The following is a 19,297-nucleotide window of genomic DNA, read 5'->3' as shown; positions in this document are numbered from 1 at the left end:
AAAGTGGCCAAGGCTATTTCTGAAATATGAAGTTTCACCGTTAATTCTGCACTGGGACACGGTGCTGCCATGCCTAATAAACTACCTGCATTGGGCAGAACGCTCGGCTATGGAGATCCACCATCCTCCCACCTATATGTGAAGGCTAACATGTCCGGTCACAGAATATGGAGTGCTCCGTGTGGCTTGATGCCACATCACAGACTTTAGGAGAAGTCAAATCTGGCAGTAATGCCAATATTTGGGTAGCTTAAAGTCCCCACACGCCTCTGAAGTGATTGCTGTGCCCTCACAACCTCATGCAGAGGAGTTAATCATGCTGCAATAACGGCTTTAACAACTGCGCCATAACACTTGTGTGCATAGCCTAACCGCATCATAGCAATTACCCCGTATCGGGGGTCTGATCTCACATCGCACAACGAACCTGTGACTGCAGTGACTCGGCTGCGAAGATAGTGGCAGCCACATATGAGGAGTCAATGTCTGTTATTGTTCACACAATAGGCCTTACGAAAGGGGGACATTGGCACTGATCTCACCCTGCACGGACTCTGAGGGTAGGCTGAGTTGGTGCCCTAAAGATCTGGATCTAAAGTCTGCCTCCTCCTCTATTACAGTGACACAGTAAGCGCTGCTTGGGAAGTGCTGGGGGATATGGCTCCTATAGCCCAGAAAGGTCCGTGTAACGTAGAAACTTTTCAACCGGATCGGCTTGTAAGCCGTATTGCCAAGCATGCTGGGTGTTTTGTGGATAGATCCTTCACATGGATCAGGGACTGTGTCAGCCTTTACAGCTGTTATATAATATATAGTGCTTAAACGTTTTACTTGCTTATTAACCCCTAAGTGCCTCATTCCTTTATGTCAGTACTGCAATCTCCGTTCCTGCATATACATTAGAATGGCATCACTAGCTACTTACTGCATAGAAAGAATATCAGACAAATTGAGTCACAAGCTAGCAAAAACAGATGTTAATATAACTTAAATTAAGCTTTAGTGAAACTGTATTATTACATAGTTTGCCTAGATATGCCATGTTATTCCTATTTAGTTAAGCAGATAGGCTTGTATGGCTCATGTTTTCCTTGTCTTTGTATGTGTGCTCCCAATAAGTTGAAGATGCCTTTTTTACTTTGCAGTGCCATACGTAGCTCCAACTCATAGTAAATATAATCCTATTGTTTATAGCTGTGTTTTGGTAAGATAGATGTGTATGTTAGCTATAATGTGTGCTAGGTACAGTGCGTGCTGAGTACAGTGTGTGCTGGATACTATGTGTGCAGTGTGTGCTGGGTATTGTGTGTGCTAGGTACAATGTGTGCTAGGTATAGTGTGTGCTGGATACTGTATGTGCAGTTTGTGTTAGGTACTGTGAGTGTTAGGTACAATGTGTGCTTGGTACAATGTGTGCTAGGTTCAATGTGTGCTAGGTATTGCGTGTGCTAGGCAAGGTGGGTGCCGGGTACGGCGTGTGCTAGGTACAGTGTGAGCTAGGTACAGTGGGTGCTAGGTACAATGTGTATTAGGCATAGCGTGTGCTGGATACAGTGTGTGTTAGGTACAATGTGTGCTAGGTACTGCATGTGTGCTAGGTACTGCATGTGTGCTAGGTACAATGTGTGCTAGGTTCCATGTGTGCTAGGTACTGCATGTGCCAGGCAAGGGGGGTATCGGGTACGGCGTGTGCTAGGTACAGTGTGAGCTAGGTACAGTGGGTGCTAGGTATCATGTGTGCTAGGTACTGCATGTGCCAGGCAAGGGGGGTGCCGGGTACGGTGTGAGCTAGGTACAGTGTGAGCTAGGTACAGCGTGAGCTAGGTACAGCGTGAGCTAGGTATCGTGTGCTAGGTACAATGTGTGCTAGGTACTGCATGTGTGCTAGGTATAAATGTTTGCTAGGTTCCATGTGTGCTAGGTTCCATGTGTGCTAGGTACTGCATGTGCCAGGCAAAGCAGGTGCCGGGTACGGCGTGTGCTAGGTACAGTGTGAGCTAGGTATCATGTGAGCTAGGTATCATGTGAGCTAGGTATCATGTGAGCTAGGTATCGTGAGCTAGGTATCATGTGAGCTAGGTATCGTGAGCTAGGTATCATGTGAGCTAGGTATCATGTGAGCTAGGTATCATGTGAGCTAGGTATCATGTGAGCTAGGTATCATGTTAGCTAGGTATCATGTGTGCTAGGTATCATGTGTGCTAGGTTCCATGTGTGCTAGGTACTGCATGTGCCAGGCAAGGGGGGTGCCGGGTACGGCGTGTGCTAGGGACAGTGTGAGCTAGGTACAGCGAATGCTAGACATCATGTGTGCTAGGTATAATGTGTGCTGGATACAGCGTGTACTAGGTACAATGTGTGCTAGGCATAGCGTGTGCTGGATACAGCGTGTATTAGGTACAATGTGCGCTAGGTTCCATGTGTGCTAGGTACTGCATGTGTGCTAGGTACAATGTTTGCTAGGTTCCATGTGTGCTAGGTACTGCATGTGCCAGGCAAGGGGGGTGCCGGGTACGGCGTGTGCTAGGTACAGTGTGAGCTAGGTACAGCGGGAGCTAGGTATCATGTGTGCTAGGTACTGCATGTGCTAGGCAAGGGGGGTGCCGGGTACGGCGTGTGCTAGGTACAGTGTGAGCTAGGCATCATGTGAGCTAGGCATCATGTGTGCTAGGTATCATGTGTGCTAGGTACCATGTGTGCTGGACACAGCATGTGCTAGGTACAATGTGTGCTAGGTGCAGTGTGCGTTAGGTACGAGTGCTGGGAACAATGAGTGCTAGGTTCACTGTGTGCTAGGTACTGCGTGTGCTAGGAAAGGTGAGTGCCGGGTAACGCGTGTGCTAGGTAAGGTGTGAGCTAGGTACAGTGGGTTCTAGGTATCTTATGTGCTAGGTACAATGTGTGCTAGGTACAGTGTGTGCTAGGTATAGTGTGTGCTGGATACAGCTTGTGTTAGGTACAATGGGTGCTAGGTATAGTGAGTGCTAGGTACAAGTTGGGCTAGGTACAATGAGGGCTAGGTACAATGAGTGCCAGGTCCAGTATGTGCTAGGTACAATGTGTGTTAAATATAGTGTGTGCTAGGTATATTGTGTGCTGGGAACTGTGTGCGCTGGGTATGGCTTGTGCTAAGTACAATGAGTGTTAAGCACAGCGTGTGCTGGGTATAATGCGTGCTAGGTACGGCGTGTGCTCGGTGTAATGAGGGCTAGGTGCAGTGGGTGTTAGGCACAATGAGTGCTAGGTATAGTGTGTACTAGATACAATGTGCATCTTGTCTCTGGAATTTTTATTTCCTTTTTTTTTACCTACATTTCAAAATGTTGGCAGAATTTGCCCCTTAATCTATATGGATAAACCCATTCATATATATTACAGCAACTTATTCTGACTTGCTCTTTGGAGCATTAAATTTAATTTATCACCCCCCCCCCCCCCCCCCCCCACCCCACCCTATTTCTAAAGCCCACACTAGGGTTCCTTCTTGGGGAATTATTTTCACCACAAATACCTGCAAGTTACTTATGATATATCAATGTTTGGACAGCTATTGCAACCGGACCTACGTGTCCGATCCTTTTGTTTGTGTATGTTTGAACAGGGGTCCTGCGTGTCCCCAAGTGTTACCTTTCATTCTAAAACCGAATAAAAATTTATTTAAAAAAAAAAAGCAAAAATGGAAGAGTTGGATACCGCATCTGGCCAAATGGGATAAGCCCAGGTCCCTAAACAGCCACACATTGCAAGCTCTCAATCCAACAAACTGGGAACCAGTGAAGGGGTGCACAGGCGTATGTAATCACTTTAGACATATACAAAACACGGAAGGGGACTGCACTCTGACTGCACTGTGGTACACATCCCATGACCCTGCAACATGCACAGCCCTGGGTGCACAATAGCACTCACAGAAAGCTGCACTGTCCCCAGAGTCACAGGCAGTTAACTCTTCCATTTTTGCTTTTAATCTTAGCTGAGAGTTAGTGAGTGCTGGACTTTCTCTGTGTGATATATATATATATATATATATATATATATATATATATATATATCAAACAATACAGACCAGCATTCCTAACACGTTATGCAGCTTCCAGGGTGCACTTTAACATAGTCATATAGTCCCAAATCCCATTAGGCACTCCGGTATTAGCAATAATCCAATTTTATTGGTGACGTTTCGGGGTTGTGCCCCTTCCTCAGACCATAAAAACAGGATATATGTATATACACACATGCATGCGTGTTGGCAATTTTTTTGATTTAATAAATAACTGTTCTTATTTGATTTGTCTTTTCTTAGTTTTTTTTCTTCTTTGTTTTAGCTTTGAAAAATACTATTTGATTTGTTCACTTATCCACAATGGAAAAGATGTGTTCAAACCTGTCCAGTCAAAAAAAGTTGGAACGTACAAAAGCTTCTTTTATCTTGTCAAGTGGGATGAACTGTAAGTATTGTAAAATGAAAGGATTCCTTGTTTTATTACCAGGGCAGTAATCCTAGAACATCATTCGATTGGCAATGCAGTCAGAAAATAAACTATATTTCTAAATGTTATGAAAGCATGTAAACTGCCATTTTCTGTTTGATTGTTTATCTGACCTCTACTGGACTAGTCTAAAAGTGCACCTGCTTATATCAGAGAATCACTGTGTAGCGTATAGCAGGGTCAGGGTTCTGAATTCCACAGAATGCACTGCAGACTCTCTGGGAACAGTGTGGGGGGGGGGGGTGCTGTTTCAGAATCAAAGTGCTTTGCAGTTTTTATGAGATTGAACCCCTTGTCCCTGTGTGAAGTAACTCTATTACTGCGCGAGTTAAGGCGTCTGATTTGTCTGAGTGTTGCCGCTCACCCACACTAACTTGCAGTGAGAGGTTTAGCGATCGTACTTATGGATTTACATTTCTTATGTCCCTTTAAACTGTAGAGCCTGCCAGACTGTTTTCTAAGTGAACTATGTGCCATGTTTCTTTCTAATGACACTGTGAGTCCACTGATCATCATCAATTACTGTTGGGAACACCACCCCGACCAGCAGGAGGAGGCAAAGAGCACCACAGCAAAGCTGATTAACATCACTTCCCCACCAACAATCCCCAGTCATTCTCTTTGCCTGCAGTGCAAGGAGAAGGTGAAGTTTAGGTGTCTGATAAGAAGTCTTTCTTCAATCAAGATTTATTTCATGTAATTGGCAAGAGTCCATGAGCTAGTGACGTATGGGATATACAATCCTACCAGGAGGGGCAAAGTTTCCCAAACCTCAAAATGCCTATAAATACACCCCTCACCACACCCACAATTCAGTTTTACAAACTTTGCCTCCTATGGAGGTGGTGAAGTAAGTTTGTGCTAAGATTTCGACGTTGACATGCGCTTCTCAGCATTTTGAAGCCCGATTCCTCTCAGAGTACAGCGAATGTCAGAGGGACGTGAAGAGAGTGTCACCTATTGAATGCAATGATTTTCCTAACAGGGTTCTATTTCATAGGTTCTCTGTTTTTGGTCGTAGAGATTCATCTCCTACCTCCCTTTTCAGATCGACAATATACTCTCATATACCATTACCTCTACTGATAACTGTTTCAGTACTGGTTTGGCTATCTGCTATATGTGGATGGGTGTCTTTCGGTAAGTATGTTTTTTATTACTTAAGACACCTCAGCTATGGTTTGGCACTTTATGCATTTATATAAAGTTCTAAATATATGTATTGTACTTATATTTGCCATGAGTCAGGTTCATGTATTTCCTTTTGCAGACTGTCGGTTTCATATTTGGGGAAGATTAACATATTAAGAAATATTTTTTCTTACCTGGGGTTTAGTCTTTTTTTTTTTTCAAATTGACTACATTTTTCTTGCAAATTGCAGGCAGGATTATGCCCGCGGGTGCCCAAAATGCTAGACTTTATTGCGTCATTCTTGGCGCGAAGGTACCTCCGTTGACGCAAGTTAGTCATTTCCGGTGTCGTAGTTGACGCTGAGTTCCTTACACAGGGTTGCTTCGTTAGTGACGCATGTGTGTCATTTCCGGATGTTGTTGGCACCAAAAAATTTTCAGTTATGTTGTGCGTCATACTTGGCGCCAGATTTTTTTCATTATTTTAATACCCCATTCCTATTTGCCTCTTGCCTTTTTCTATGTCAGAGGGCTATGCTATTGCATTTTTTCCCCATTCCTGAAACTGTCATATAAGGAAATTGACAATTTTGCTTTATATGTTGTTTTTTATTTTACATTTTGTAAGATGTCTCAATCTGATCCTGCCTCAGAAGTATCTGTTGGAACTTTGCTGCCTGATGTCGGTTCTACTAAAGCTAAGTGCATTATATTTCCGAATGTCATTTGTATTGGTTATCATGATAAACTTTTACATGCAGATATTGTGTCCATCAGTAAATAGTACATTGCCTGTTGTTGTTCCTTCAACTTTTAATGTACATGTTATACCTATGAAATTTAAACAATTGTTACTGATTCTGTTCAGAAGGTTTTGTCTGCTAGTCTGCCTTCTAATTATTATAAGGTCTTTTAAAACTTCTCATAAGGTTGATGAAATTTCAAATGACCGACAACATAATGAATTATCATCCTCTGATGAGGATCTATCGGATTCAGAAGATCCTTCCTCAGATACTGACTCTAACAAACCTACTTATTTATTTTAAATGAAGTATTTTTTGTTCTTTATTAGAAGTGTTAATTATTTTTGGATATTGTGGAAACTAGTCCTCTTGATATTAGAACTAGTAAATTCTGCTTTTAAACCTCCTGTGGTTACTCCAGATGTTTTTTTTCCTATTCCTGATGCTATTTCTGATATGATTTATAAGGAATGGAATAAGCCAGGTACTACTTCTTTTTTTCCTTCTTTTTTTCCTTCTTCAAGGTTTTAAAAATTGTATCCTTTACCAGCATTTAATATAGAGTTTGGGAAAAGATCCTCAAGTTGATGGGGCTATTTCTACTCTTGCTGAACGTACCTCTATTCCTATGGAAGTTAGTACTTAAGTTCCTTTAGATAGGAAACTTGAATCTTTTCTAAGGAAAGCTTATTTATATTCAGGTTGTCTCAGGCCTGCAATTTCTTTGGCTGATGTTGCAGCTGCATCAACATTTTTGTTGGAGAATTAGCGCAACAAGAATTGGATTCTGATTTATATAGCATTGTTCGCTTACTGCAACATACTAATCTGTTCTGGTGCAATTTTTTTTATATCATCAAGATTGATGTTAGAACTATGTCTTTAGCTATTTTTAGCTAGAAGAGTTTTGTGGCTTTATTCTTGGAATGCTGATATGACTTTTTAAGTCTAGATTACTATCTCTTTCTTTCCAAGGTAATAAGAGACCTAAAGGGTAAATATAAAGCTCCTAATCGTTTTCGTTCTTTTTGTCAATTAAGGAACAAAAACCTATTCCTTCCCTATGGAATCTGTTTCCAATTGGAAATCTTCATTACATGGAATAATTCCAAGCCATTTAGGAAACCAAAAGCCAGCCCCTAAGTCCACATGAAGGTGCGACTCTCATTCCAGCTTAGCTGGTAGAGGGCAGATTAAGGTTTTTTTCAAGGATGTTTGGATAAATTCTGTCCAAAATCTATGGTTTCAGAGTATGGTCTCTGAAGGGTATCGAATATGATTCTGAGTAAGTTCTCATGTGATTTTTTTCTCTCACGTATCCCAGCAAATACAGTTATGCTCAGGTTTTCCTGAAGTGTGTTTCAATCTTGGAGTTTCAGGGGTAGTCATGTCAGTTCCTTTTCAGGAACATGGTCTGGAGTTTTATTCAAATCTATTCATTTGTCCCAAAGAAGGAAATTTCATTCAGACCAATTTTTGGATCTGAAAAATTTTGAATTGTTATGTAAGAGTACCATCTTTCAAATGGTGACTTTCAGGACTATTCTGCCTTTTGTTCCGCAAGAACATTTTTATGTCCTCAATGGACTTGCAGGATATATACCTTCATATTCTGATTCATTCAGATTATTTTCAGTTTCTGAGATTCTCTTTTCTAGACAAGCATTACCAATTCATTGCTCTTCCATTTGGATTAGCAACCTCTCAAATAATCTTTTTAAAGGTTCTAGGTGCCCTGCTTTATGGAGCAGGGTATTGCAGTGTTTTCTTATTTGGATGATATCTTGGTACTAGCTCAGTCTTTACGTTCTGCAGAATCTCACACAAATCAATTAGTGTTGTTTCTTCGGAAACATGGTTGGAGGATCAATTTACCAAAAGTTTCTTGATTCCTAAGACAAGGGTCACCGTTTTTTAGGTTTCCAGATAGATTCAGTGTCCATGACTCTGTCTCTAACAGACAAGAGACGTTTGAAAGTGGTTGCAGCCTGTCGGCACCTTCAGTCTCAGTCATTCCTTTCAGTGGTTATGTGCATGGAAATTTTAAGTCTCATGACTGCAGCATCGGACGCAATTCTCTTTGCTCGTTTTCACATGAGACCTCTCCAGCTTTGTTTGCTGAATCCATGGTGCAGGGATTATACAAAGATATCACAATTAATATCCTTAAATCCCAATGTTTGACTCTCTCTGACGTGGTGGTTAAATCACCAGCGTTTGGTTCAAGGGCTTCTTTTGTTCGGCTAACCTGGACTATGTTCACTTCAGATGCAAGTCTTTCAGGTTGGGGAGCTGTTTGGGGAGATCTGACAGCACAAGGGGGTTTGGAAATCTCAAGAGGCGAGATTACCAATCAATTTTTGGTTCAGAGCTCTTCAGTTTTGGCCTCTGTTGAAGAGAACACCGTTAATTTGTTTTCAGACAGACAATATCACAAACAGTGGCATTTGTCAATCACCAGTGTAGGACTTACAGTCCACAAGCTATGAAGAAGTATCTTGGATACAGCTCCTGTCTAATTTCTGCGGTACATTTCCCGGGTATAGACATTGGGAGGCGGATTATTTCAACCGTCAGACTTTACATCCAGGGGGGTGGTCCCTCCATCCAGATGTGTTTTCTCATCAAAATATGAAACTTCCCAGATGCCTGTCCAGGTCCAGGGATTTTCAGACGGAAGCAGTGGATGCACTGACACTACTTTGGTGTTTTCAACCTGCTTATATTTTCCCGCCTCTAGTTCTTCTTCCAAGAGTGATCCCCAAAATCATCATGAACTATCATTTGTGTTGCTGGTGGCTCCAGCATGGCCTCACAGGTTTTGGTATGCAGGTCTTGTTCGGATGTCCAGTTGCCAACTTTGGTCACTTCTGTTAAGGCCAGACTTACTGTTTCAAGGTCCGTTTTTCCATCGGGTTCTCAAATCATTAAATTTGAAGGTATGGAAATTGATCGCTTAGTGCTAAGTCATAGTGGTTTCTCTGACTCAGTGATTAATACTATGTTACAAGCTCGTAAATCTGTCTCTAGAAAGATTTATTATTGAGTTTGGAAGACTTACATTTCTTGGTGTTGTTCTTATGAATTTTCTTGGCATTCTTTTAGAATTGTAAGAATTTTACAGTTCCTTCAGGATGGTTTGGATAAGGGTTTGTCTGCAAGTTCATTGAAGGGACAAATCTTTGTTCTTTCTGTTTTATTTCACAGAAAGATTGCTAAACTTCCTGATATTCACTGTTTTGTACAGGCTTTAGTTCATATTAAGCCTGTAATTAAATAAATCTCTCCTCCTTGGAGTCTTAATTTGGTTTTTGAGGCCTTTACAGGTTCCTCCATTTTGAGCCTATGCATTCTTTGTACATTTAACTACTTTCTTGGAAAGTGTTGTTCCTTTTGGCCATCTCTTCTGCTAGAAGAGTTTCTGAGCTATCTGCTCTTTCTTGTTAATCTCCTTTTCTGATTTTTCATCAGGATAAAGCAGTTCTGCTGACTTCATTTTTTCCTGAAGTTGTGAATTCTAACAACATTAGTAGAGAAATTGTTGTCCCTTTCTTGTGTCCTAATCCTAAGAATACTTTAGAAAAATACTTATATTCTTTGGATGTGGTGAGAGCTTTGAAATATTATTTTGAAGCTACTAAAGATTTCAGGAAGACTTTTAGTCTTTATTTTTTCTGGTCCTAGGATGGTTAGAAGGCTTCTGCTATTTTCTTGGCTTCTTGGTTAAAGCTTTTGATTCTTCAAGCTTATTGGAGTTGGGTCAGGCCCCGCCTCAGAGTATTACAGCTCTTTTTTCTAGATCAGTCTCCACTTCGTGGGCTTTTAAGAATGAAGCTTCAGTTGATCAAATTTGCAAGCGGCAACTTGGTCTTCTTTACATTAATTTACTAAATTGTACCGTTTTGTTGTATTTTGCTTCTTCAGAAGCAGTTTTTGGTAGAAAAGTTCTTCCGGCAGCTGTTTCAGTTTGATTCATCTGCTGATGTTTTAAGTTTTTCTTGTCATTTGAAGAATAAACTTATATTTTGGGTTGTGGATTATTTCTTCAGCGGAAAATGATTGTTTATTTTTATCCCTCCCTCTCTAGTGACTCTTGCGTGGAGTTCCACATCTTGGGTATTGATATCCCATACGTCACTAGCTCATGGACTCTTGCCAATTACATGAAAGAAAACATAATTTATGTAAGAATTTACCTGATAAATTCATTTTTTTCATATTGGCAAGAGTCCATGGCCCACCCTTTTTATGGTGGTTATGATTTTTTTTGTATAAAGCACAATTATTTCCAAATTCCTTTGTTGATGCTTTTTACTCCTTTCTTTATCACCCCACGTCTTGGCTATTCGTTAAGCTGAATTGTGAGTGTGATGAGGGGTGTATTTATAGGCATTTTGAGGTTTGGGAAACTTTTCCCCTCCTGGTAGGATTGTATATCCCATACGTCACTAGCTCATGGACTCTTGCCAATATGAAAGAAATGAATCTTGTAAATTCTTACATAAATTATGTTTTTTATTTTAAAGCAGAGTAGGTTTGCTCTGATCTTTTCTGGGGTCTAGCCTTAGTCCACGTCATTCTCTTCAGTAGCGCAGTGGTGGCTTTTGAGCACTTGGGAACTTGTGAGGTACAATACTCACTGCGCTTTCTCAAGGTTTTTCTGTCCTATTTAGAAAGCCTGAGTAAGCTTACTCAGATTCTTTCTTCTTCCACAGCTCCATGTGAGGTACGGTATCCTCATAAACCAGGTGAGCTGTCCTGCTGCCAGACAAACTGTCTTCAGGTAAGTGCCATTTTTCTTTTGGAAAGGAGAATTTGGCACTTCAGCAGCTAATTGCTGTTTAACATATACAGGGTACGTTTATTATTACACAGTAAAAAGGGGTTAATTTCTAGGCAGTTTTGCAGGCACTGGATACTGTGATGGGGAGATATTTATTAAATATTGGTGGCTCAGTTGTGTTTTTTTTCGCTCCGGTTGAGATCCGGGCTGAACTTTAGTGTAACCTGTTAGTGTGGCCATTTACCTAATTGTAACTCTGAAATGTTATGTCCGCCGGGACTGCTCCATGCAAAAAGGGGAGGGTCCTTGTAAGAAGGCGGTTCGTTCCATTAGCGAGATTTCAGTTGCTTCTTTTGGCTGCGGAGTTGTGACGCAGTTGTCGGCTGCTCCGTTGTTAGAATATATTAGTGCTGCCGTCGCAGGTCTGGAATGGATCATTGGTGTAATTGAACTCAGGCTGCAGGACAGGTAGGCACCTCAGTAAGGGTGCTGAGGTGGTTGGGTTGCCTGGGGTTTATTACGCTAGCGTTTTGTACATGGACTCTGAATTAAATATAACTCCTTCTTTAAAGGGACAGTTCACCCAAAAACTTTCTCCCCTTTAAATTATTCCCAATGATCCTTTTTACCTGCTAGAGTGTATTGAATTGGTTGAAAGTAGCTCCTTTACTCCTATTTCAGCATTTGAAATAGCTGATTTAGCTTGTGGTTTCCCAACCTATACTGAAAGTTTTGATACTGGAGTATATTCTATTGACAAGCCTAAGTATACACAGTCAGCAGAAGAAGTTACATTCTCAGTGAGCTGCAGGATAGTTAAGTAATAAAATGATCATTTTCCATTGTTCTCTCTATGTATTTAGCTTGGGTGTTCCAGACAATTAAAAGATAAGGAAGCAAGTCTGTTTACACAAAGTTATAACATAATGAGATCTGATATCACATTTAAGTTCAACCCATTGTAATAGGCTGTGGTTTCAAAGCATAAAACCAGCTACTTCATATACACAAATAAGCATTAAAATGCAATTCCTCAAATATTTTATACTCTGCAGGTGGTATAACAGGTCATTTAAAATACATTAATGGAAAAACAATTTTACAGTGTACTGTCCCTTTAAGTTTAAAAGAAATATGGTTTATTTCTTTCATGTAAATGGCAAGAGCTAGTGACGTATGGGATATACATTCCTACCAGGAGGGAGCAAAGTTTCCCAAACCTCAAATGCCTATAAATACACCTCCCACCACACATATTCTTCAGTTTTACAAACTTTGCCTCCTATGGAGGTGGTGAAGTATGTTTGTGTTTGATTTTTTGATTTCTTCTATGATAAGCGCTTCTAAGCATTCTGAAGCCCAATTCCTCTCAGAGTACAGTGTTGTCAGAGGGACGTGAAGAGAGTATTGCCTGTTGATTTTTATGGTTTCACTCATGGGAAATCTTTTTAAGGGTTCTCTGTTATCGGTCATAGGGATTCATCTCCTACCTCCCTTTTCAGATTGACGATATACTCTTATACCATTACTTCTGCTGATAGTTTTCAGTACTGGTTTGGCTATCTGCTATATGTGGATGGGTGTCTTCGGTAAGGATGTATCATTATTTAATACACACTCAGCTATGTTTGGCGCTTTATGTATTACTATAAAGTTTTAAATATATGTATTTACTTATATTTGCCATGAGTCAGGTCTATGTGTATTTCCCTTTGCAGTCTAACAGTTTCAGTATGAGAATCATGTTTAAGGAAGTTTAAAAAAAAAATCTTACCTGGGGTTTAGTCTTTTTTTTTTTTTTTACTTAAAATTTGCGGGCAAATCTATACTCGGGAGGGCGCAAAATGCTGTTATTTATTGCGTCATTTTTGGCGCAAATTTATTTTGGTGCAAAGTTGTGTCTATAGTGTCGCAAGTTTCGTAATTTCCTCTGTCTTTATTGACGTTAGTTTGTTTGCGCTTGTTATGACGCGAGTTGCGTCATTTACGGATGTTGTTTGGTACCAACAAAAAGTTCACTTTGCATTGTGCGTCATTCTTGGCGCCAAATAATTTTTTGGTTATATTACCCCACTTCCTTTATGCTCCCTGCTCTCTTTATATTCTAGAGGGCTATGCTGTTTGCTTTTCTGCTTATTTAGCATATGCATTTTTTCCCATTCCTAAAACTGCTATATGAGGAAATAGGATATTTTGTTTAAATATTATTTTTTCTTTTACATTTTGCAAGATGTCTCAGTCTGATCCCGTCTTGGAAGCTACTGTAGGAACCACGCTGCCTGAGCGCACTTCTACCAAAGCTAAGTATATCTGTTGTAAGCAAGCTGAGATTTTATCTCTGGCTTTATTATGTAACAGTTGTCATGATAAGCTTTTGCATGTTGATAAGGTTTCTATTAGTACTAGTACAACCTGTTGTTCCCTCAACATCTAATGTACATGATATCCCTGTTGATATGAAAAATTATATTGCTGATGCAATACAGAAGGCTATGTCTGCTATTCCACCTTCTAATAAACGTAAAAGGTATTTCTCCAACATAGGTGTGTCCGGTCCACGGCGTCATCCTTACTTGTGGGATATTCTCTTCCCCAACAGGAAATGGCAAAGAGCCCAGCAAAGCTGGTCACATGATCCCTCCTAGGCTCCGCCTACCCCAGTCATTCTCTTTGCCGTTGTACAGGCAACATCTCCACGGAGATGGCTTAGAGTTTTTTAGTGTTTAACTGTAGTTTTTATTATTCAATCAAGAGTTTGTTATTTTAAAATAGTGCTGGTATGTACTATTTACTCAGAAACAGAAAAGAGATGAAGATTTCTGTTTGTATGAGGAAAATGATTTTAGCACCGTAACTAAAATCCATGGCTGTTCCACACAGGACTGTTGAGAGCAATTAACTTCAGTTGGGGGAACAGTGTGCAGTCTCTTGCTGCTTGAGGTATGACACATTCTAACAAGACGATGTAATGCTGGAAGCTGTCATTTTTCCCTATGGGATCCGGTAAGCCATGTTTATTACGATGGTAAATAAGGGCTTCATAAGGGCTTATTAAGATTGTAGACTTTTCTGGGCTAAATCGATTCATTTTTAAAACATATTTAGCCTTGAGGAATCATTTTATCTGGGTATATTGATATTATAATATCGGCAGGCACTGTATTAGACACCTTATTTCTCTGGGGCTTTCCCAAAGCATAAGCAGAGCCTCATTTTCGCGCCGGTGTGGCGCACTTGTTTTTGAGAGGCATGGCATGCAGTCGCATGTGAGAGGAGCTCTGATACTTAGAAAAGGCTTTCTGAAGGCGTCATTTGGTATCGTATTCCCCTTTGGGTTTGGTTGGGTCTCAGCAAAGCAGATACCAGGGACTGTAAAGGGGTTAAAGTGTTAAAACGGCTCCGGTTCCGTTATTTTAAGGGTTAAAGCTTCCAAATTTGGTGTGCAATACTTTTAAGGCTTTAAGACACTGTGGTGAAAATTTGGTGAATTTTGTACAATTCCTTCATGTTTTTTCGCAATTGCAGTAATAAAGTGTGTTCAGTTTAAAATTTAAAGTGACAGTAACGGTTTTATTTTAAAACGTTTTTTGTACTTTATTATCAAGTTTATGCCTGTTTAACATGTCTGAACTACCAGATAGACTGTGTTCTGAATGTGGGGAAGCCAGAATTTCTGTTCATTTAAATAAATGTGATTTATGTGATAATGACAATGATGCCCAAGATGATTCCTCAAGTGAGGGGAGTAAGCATGGTACTGCATCATTCCCTCCTTCGTCTACACGAGTCTTGCCCACTCAGGAGGCCCCTAGTACATCTAGCGCGCCAATACTCCTTACTATGCAACAATTAACGGCTGTAATGGATAATTCTGTCAAAAACATTTTAGCCAAAATGAACCCTTGTCAGCGTAAGCGTGGCTGCTCTGTTTTAGTTACTGAAGAGCATGACGACGCTGATATTAATATCTCTGAAGGGCCCCTAACCCAATCTGAGGGGGCCAGGGAGGTTTTGTCTGAGGGAGAAATTACTGATTCAGGGAACATTTCTCAACAGGCTGAACCTGATGTAATTGCATTTAAATTTAAGTTGGAACATCTCCGCATTCTGCTTAAGGAGGTATTATCCACTCTGGATGATTGTGAAAAGTTGGTCATCCCAGAGAAACTATGTAAAATGGACAAGTTCCTAGAGGTGCCGGAGCTCCCAGAAGCTTTTCCTATACCCAAGCGGGTGGCGGACATTGTTAATAAAGAATGGGAAAGGCCCGGTATTCCTTTCGTCCCTCCCCCCATATTTAAAAAATTGTTTCCTATGGTCGACCCCAGAAAGGACTTATGGCAGACAGTCCCCAAGGTCGAGGGAGCGGTTTCTACTTTAAACAAACGCACCACTATACCCATAGAGGATAGTTGTGCTTTCAAAGATCCTATGGATAAAAAATTAGAAGGTTTGCTTAAAAAGATGTTTGTTCAGCAGGGTTACCTTCTACAACCAATCTCATGCATTGTCCCTGTCACTACAGCCGCATGTTTCTGGTTTGATGAGCTGATAAAGGCGCTCGATAGTGATTCTCCTCCTTATGAGGAGATTATGGACAGAATCAATGCTCTCAAATTGGCTAATTCTTTCACCCTAGACGCCACTTTGCAATTGGCTAGGTTAGCGGCTAAGAATTCTGGGTTTGCTATTGTGGCGCGCAGAGCGCTTTGGTTGAAATCTTGGTCGGCTGATGCGTCTTCCAAGAACAAGCTACTAAACATTCCTTTCAAGGGGAAAACGCTGTTTGGCCCTGACTTGAAAGAGATTATCTCGGATATCACTGGGGGTAAGGGCCACGCCCTTCCTCAGGATCGGCCTTTCAAGGCGAAAAATAGACCTAATTTTCGTCCCTTTCGTAAAAACGGACCAGCCCAAAGTGCTACGTCCTCTAAGCAAGAGGGTAATACTTCTCAAGCCAAGCCAGCTTGGAGACCAATGCAAGGCTGGAACAAGGGAAAGCAGGCCAAGAAGCCTGCCACTGCTACCAAGACAGCATGAAATATTGGCCCCCGATCCGGGACCGGATCTGGTGGGGGGCAGACTCTCTCTCTTCGCTCAGGCTTGGGCAAGAGATGTTCTGGATCCTTGGGCGCTAGAAATAGTCTCCCAGGGTTATCTCCTGGAATTCAAGGGACTTCCCCCAAGGGGGAGGTTCCACAGGTCTCAGTTGTCTTCAGACCACATAAAAAGACAGGCGTTCTTACATTGTGTAGAAGACCTGTTAAAAATGGGAGTGATTCATCCTGTTCCAATAAGAGAACAAGGGATGGGGTTCTACTCCAATCTGTTCATAGTTCCCAAAAAAGAGGGAACGTTCAGACCAATCTTAGATCTCAAGATCTTAAACAAGTTTCTCAAGGTTCCATCTTTCAAGATGGAAACCATTCGAACTATTCTTCCTTCCATCCAGGAGGGTCAATTCATGACCACGGTGGATTTAAAGGATGCGTATCTACATATTCCTATCCACAAGGAACATCATCGGTTCCTAAGGTTTGCATTCCTGGACAAACATTACCAGTTCGTGGCGCTTCCTTTCGGATTAGCCACTGCTCCAAGGATTTTCACAAAGGTACTAGGGTCCCTTCTAGCGGTGCTAAGACCAAGGGGCATTGCAGTAGTACCTTACCTGGACGACATTCTGATTCAAGAGTCGTCCCTTCCTCAAGCAAAGGCTCACACGGACATTGTCCTGGCCTTTCTCAGATCTCACGGCTGGAAAGTGAACGTGGAAAAGAGTTCTCTATCCCCGTCAACAAGGGTTCCCTTCTTGGGAACAATTATAGACTCCTTAGAAATGAGGATCTTTCTAACAGAGGCCAGAAAAACAAAACTTCTAGACTCTTGTCGGATACTTCATTCCGTTCCTCTTCCTTCCATAGCTCAGTGCATGGAAGTGATCGGGTTGATGGTAGCGGCAATGGACATAGTTCCTTTTGCGCGCATTCATCTAAGACCATTACAACTGTGCATGCTCAGTCAGTGGAATGGGGACTATACAGACTTGTCTCCGAAGATACAAGTAAATCAGAGGACCAGAGACTCACTCCGTTGGTGGCTGTCCCTGGACAATCTGTCTCAAGGGATGACGTTCCGCAGACCAGAGTGGGTCATTGTCACGACCGACGCCAGTCTGATGGGCTGGGGCGCGGTCTGGGGATCCCTGAAAGCTCAGGGTCTTTGGTCTCGGGAAGAATCTCTTCTACCGATAAATATTCTGGAACTGAGAGCGATATTCAATGCTCTCAAGGCCTGGCCTCGGCTAGCGAGGACCAAGTTCATACGGTTTCAATCAGACAACATGACAACTGTTGCGTACATCAACCATCAGGGGGGAACAAGGAGTTCCCTAGCGATGGAAGAAGTGACCAAAATCATTCTATGGGCGGAGTCTCACTCCTGCCACCTGTCTGCTATCCACATCCCAGGAGTGGAAAATTGGGAAGCGGATTTTCTGAGTCGTCAGACATTGCATCCGGGGGAGTGGGAACTCCATCCGGAAATCTTTGCCCAAGTCACTCACCTGTGGGGCATTCCAGACATGGATCTGATGGCCTCTCGTCAGAACTTCAAAGTTCCTTGCTACGGGGCCAGATCCAGGGATCCCAAGGCGGCTCTAGTGGATGCACTAGTAGCACCTTGGACCTTCAAACTAGCTTATGTGTTCCCGCCATTTCCTCTCATCCCCAGGCTGGTAGCCAGGATCAATCAGGAGAGGGCGTCGGTGATCTTGATAGCTCCTGCGTGGCCACGCAGGACTTGGTATGCAGATCTGGTGAATATGTCATCGGCTCCACCTTGGAAGCTACCTTTGAGACGAGACCTTCTTGTTCAGGGTCCGTTCGAACATCCGAATCTGGTTTCACTCCAGCTGACTGCTTGGAGATTGAACGCTTGATTTTATCGAAGCGAGGATTCTCAGATTCTGTTATCGATACTCTTGTTCAGGCCAGAAAGCCTGTAACTAGAAAGATTTACCACAAAATTTGGAAAAAATATATCTGTTGGTGTGAATCTAAAGGATTCCCTTGGGACAAGGTTAAGATTCCTAGGATTCTATCCTTCCTTCAAGAAGGATTGGAAAAAGGATTATCTGCAAGTTCCCTGAAGGGACAGATTTCTGCCTTGTCGGTATTACTTCACAAAAAGCTGGCAGCTGTGCCAGATGTTCAAGCCTTTGTTCAGGCTCTGGTTAGAATCAAGCCTGTTTACAAACCTTTGACTCCTCCTTGGAGTCTCAATTTAGTTCTTTCAGTTCTTCAGGGGGTTCCGTTTGAACCCTTACATTCCGTTGATATTAAGTTATTATCTTGGAAAGTTTTGTTTTTAGTTGCGATTTCTTCTGCTAGAAGAGTCTCAGAATTATCTGCTCTGCAGTGTTCTCCTCCTTATCTGGTGTTCCATGCAGATAAGGTGGTTTTACGTACTAAACCTGGTTTTCTTCCAAAAGTTGTTTCTAACAAAAACATTAACCAGGAGATTATCGTACCTTCTCTGTGTCCGAAACCAGTTTCAAAGAAGGAACGTTTGTTGCACAATTTGGATGTTGTTCGCGCTCTAAAATTCTATTTAGATGCTACAAAGGATTTTAGACAAACATCTTCCTTGTTTGTTGTTTATTCAGGTAAGAGGAGAGGTCAAAAAGCAACTTCTACCTCTCTCTCTTTTTGGATTAAAAGCATCATCAGATTGGCTTACGAGACTGCCGGACGGCAGCCTCCCGAAAGAATCACAGCTCATTCCACTAGGGCTGTGGCTTCCACATGGGCCTTCAAGAACGAGGCTTCTGTTGATCAGATATGTAGGGCAGCGACTTGGTCTTCACTGCACACTTTTACCAAATTTTACAAGTTTGATACTTTTGCTTCTTCTGAGGCTATTTTTGGGAGAAAGGTTTTGCAAGCCGTGGTGCCTTCCATTTAGGTGACCTGATTTGCTCCCTCCCTTCATCCGTGTCCTAAAGCTTTGGTATTGGTTCCCACAAGTAAGGATGACGCCGTGGACCGGACACACCTATGTTGGAGAAAACAGAATTTATGTTTACCTGATAAATTTCTTTCTCCAACGGTGTGTCCGGTCCACGGCCCGCCCTGGTTTTTTAATCA

The 19,297-nt window shown here is 41.8% G+C and overlaps 1 protein-coding gene across 2 annotated transcripts in view; it reads left to right on the top strand.

Moving 5' to 3' along the window:
• Positions 1-19,297, top strand: part of PIK3C2A (phosphatidylinositol-4-phosphate 3-kinase catalytic subunit type 2 alpha) — a 530,626-nt gene that overhangs the window by 277,571 nt on the left and 233,758 nt on the right. For both annotated transcript variants that reach the window (XM_053720635.1, XM_053720636.1), the window contains one exon: positions 4,326-4,448. In XM_053720635.1, the coding sequence (XP_053576610.1) occupies positions 4,326-4,448 (123 nt within the window). The remainder of the gene's footprint in view (positions 1-4,325; positions 4,449-19,297) is intronic.

This window comes from Bombina bombina, chromosome 7 (assembly GCF_027579735.1).
Source record: "Bombina bombina isolate aBomBom1 chromosome 7, aBomBom1.pri, whole genome shotgun sequence".
Lineage (NCBI taxonomy): Eukaryota > Metazoa > Chordata > Amphibia > Anura > Bombinatoridae > Bombina > Bombina bombina.
The sequence above is the reverse complement of the archived record's forward strand: the minus strand, read 5'-3'. Positions and strand labels throughout refer to the sequence as shown.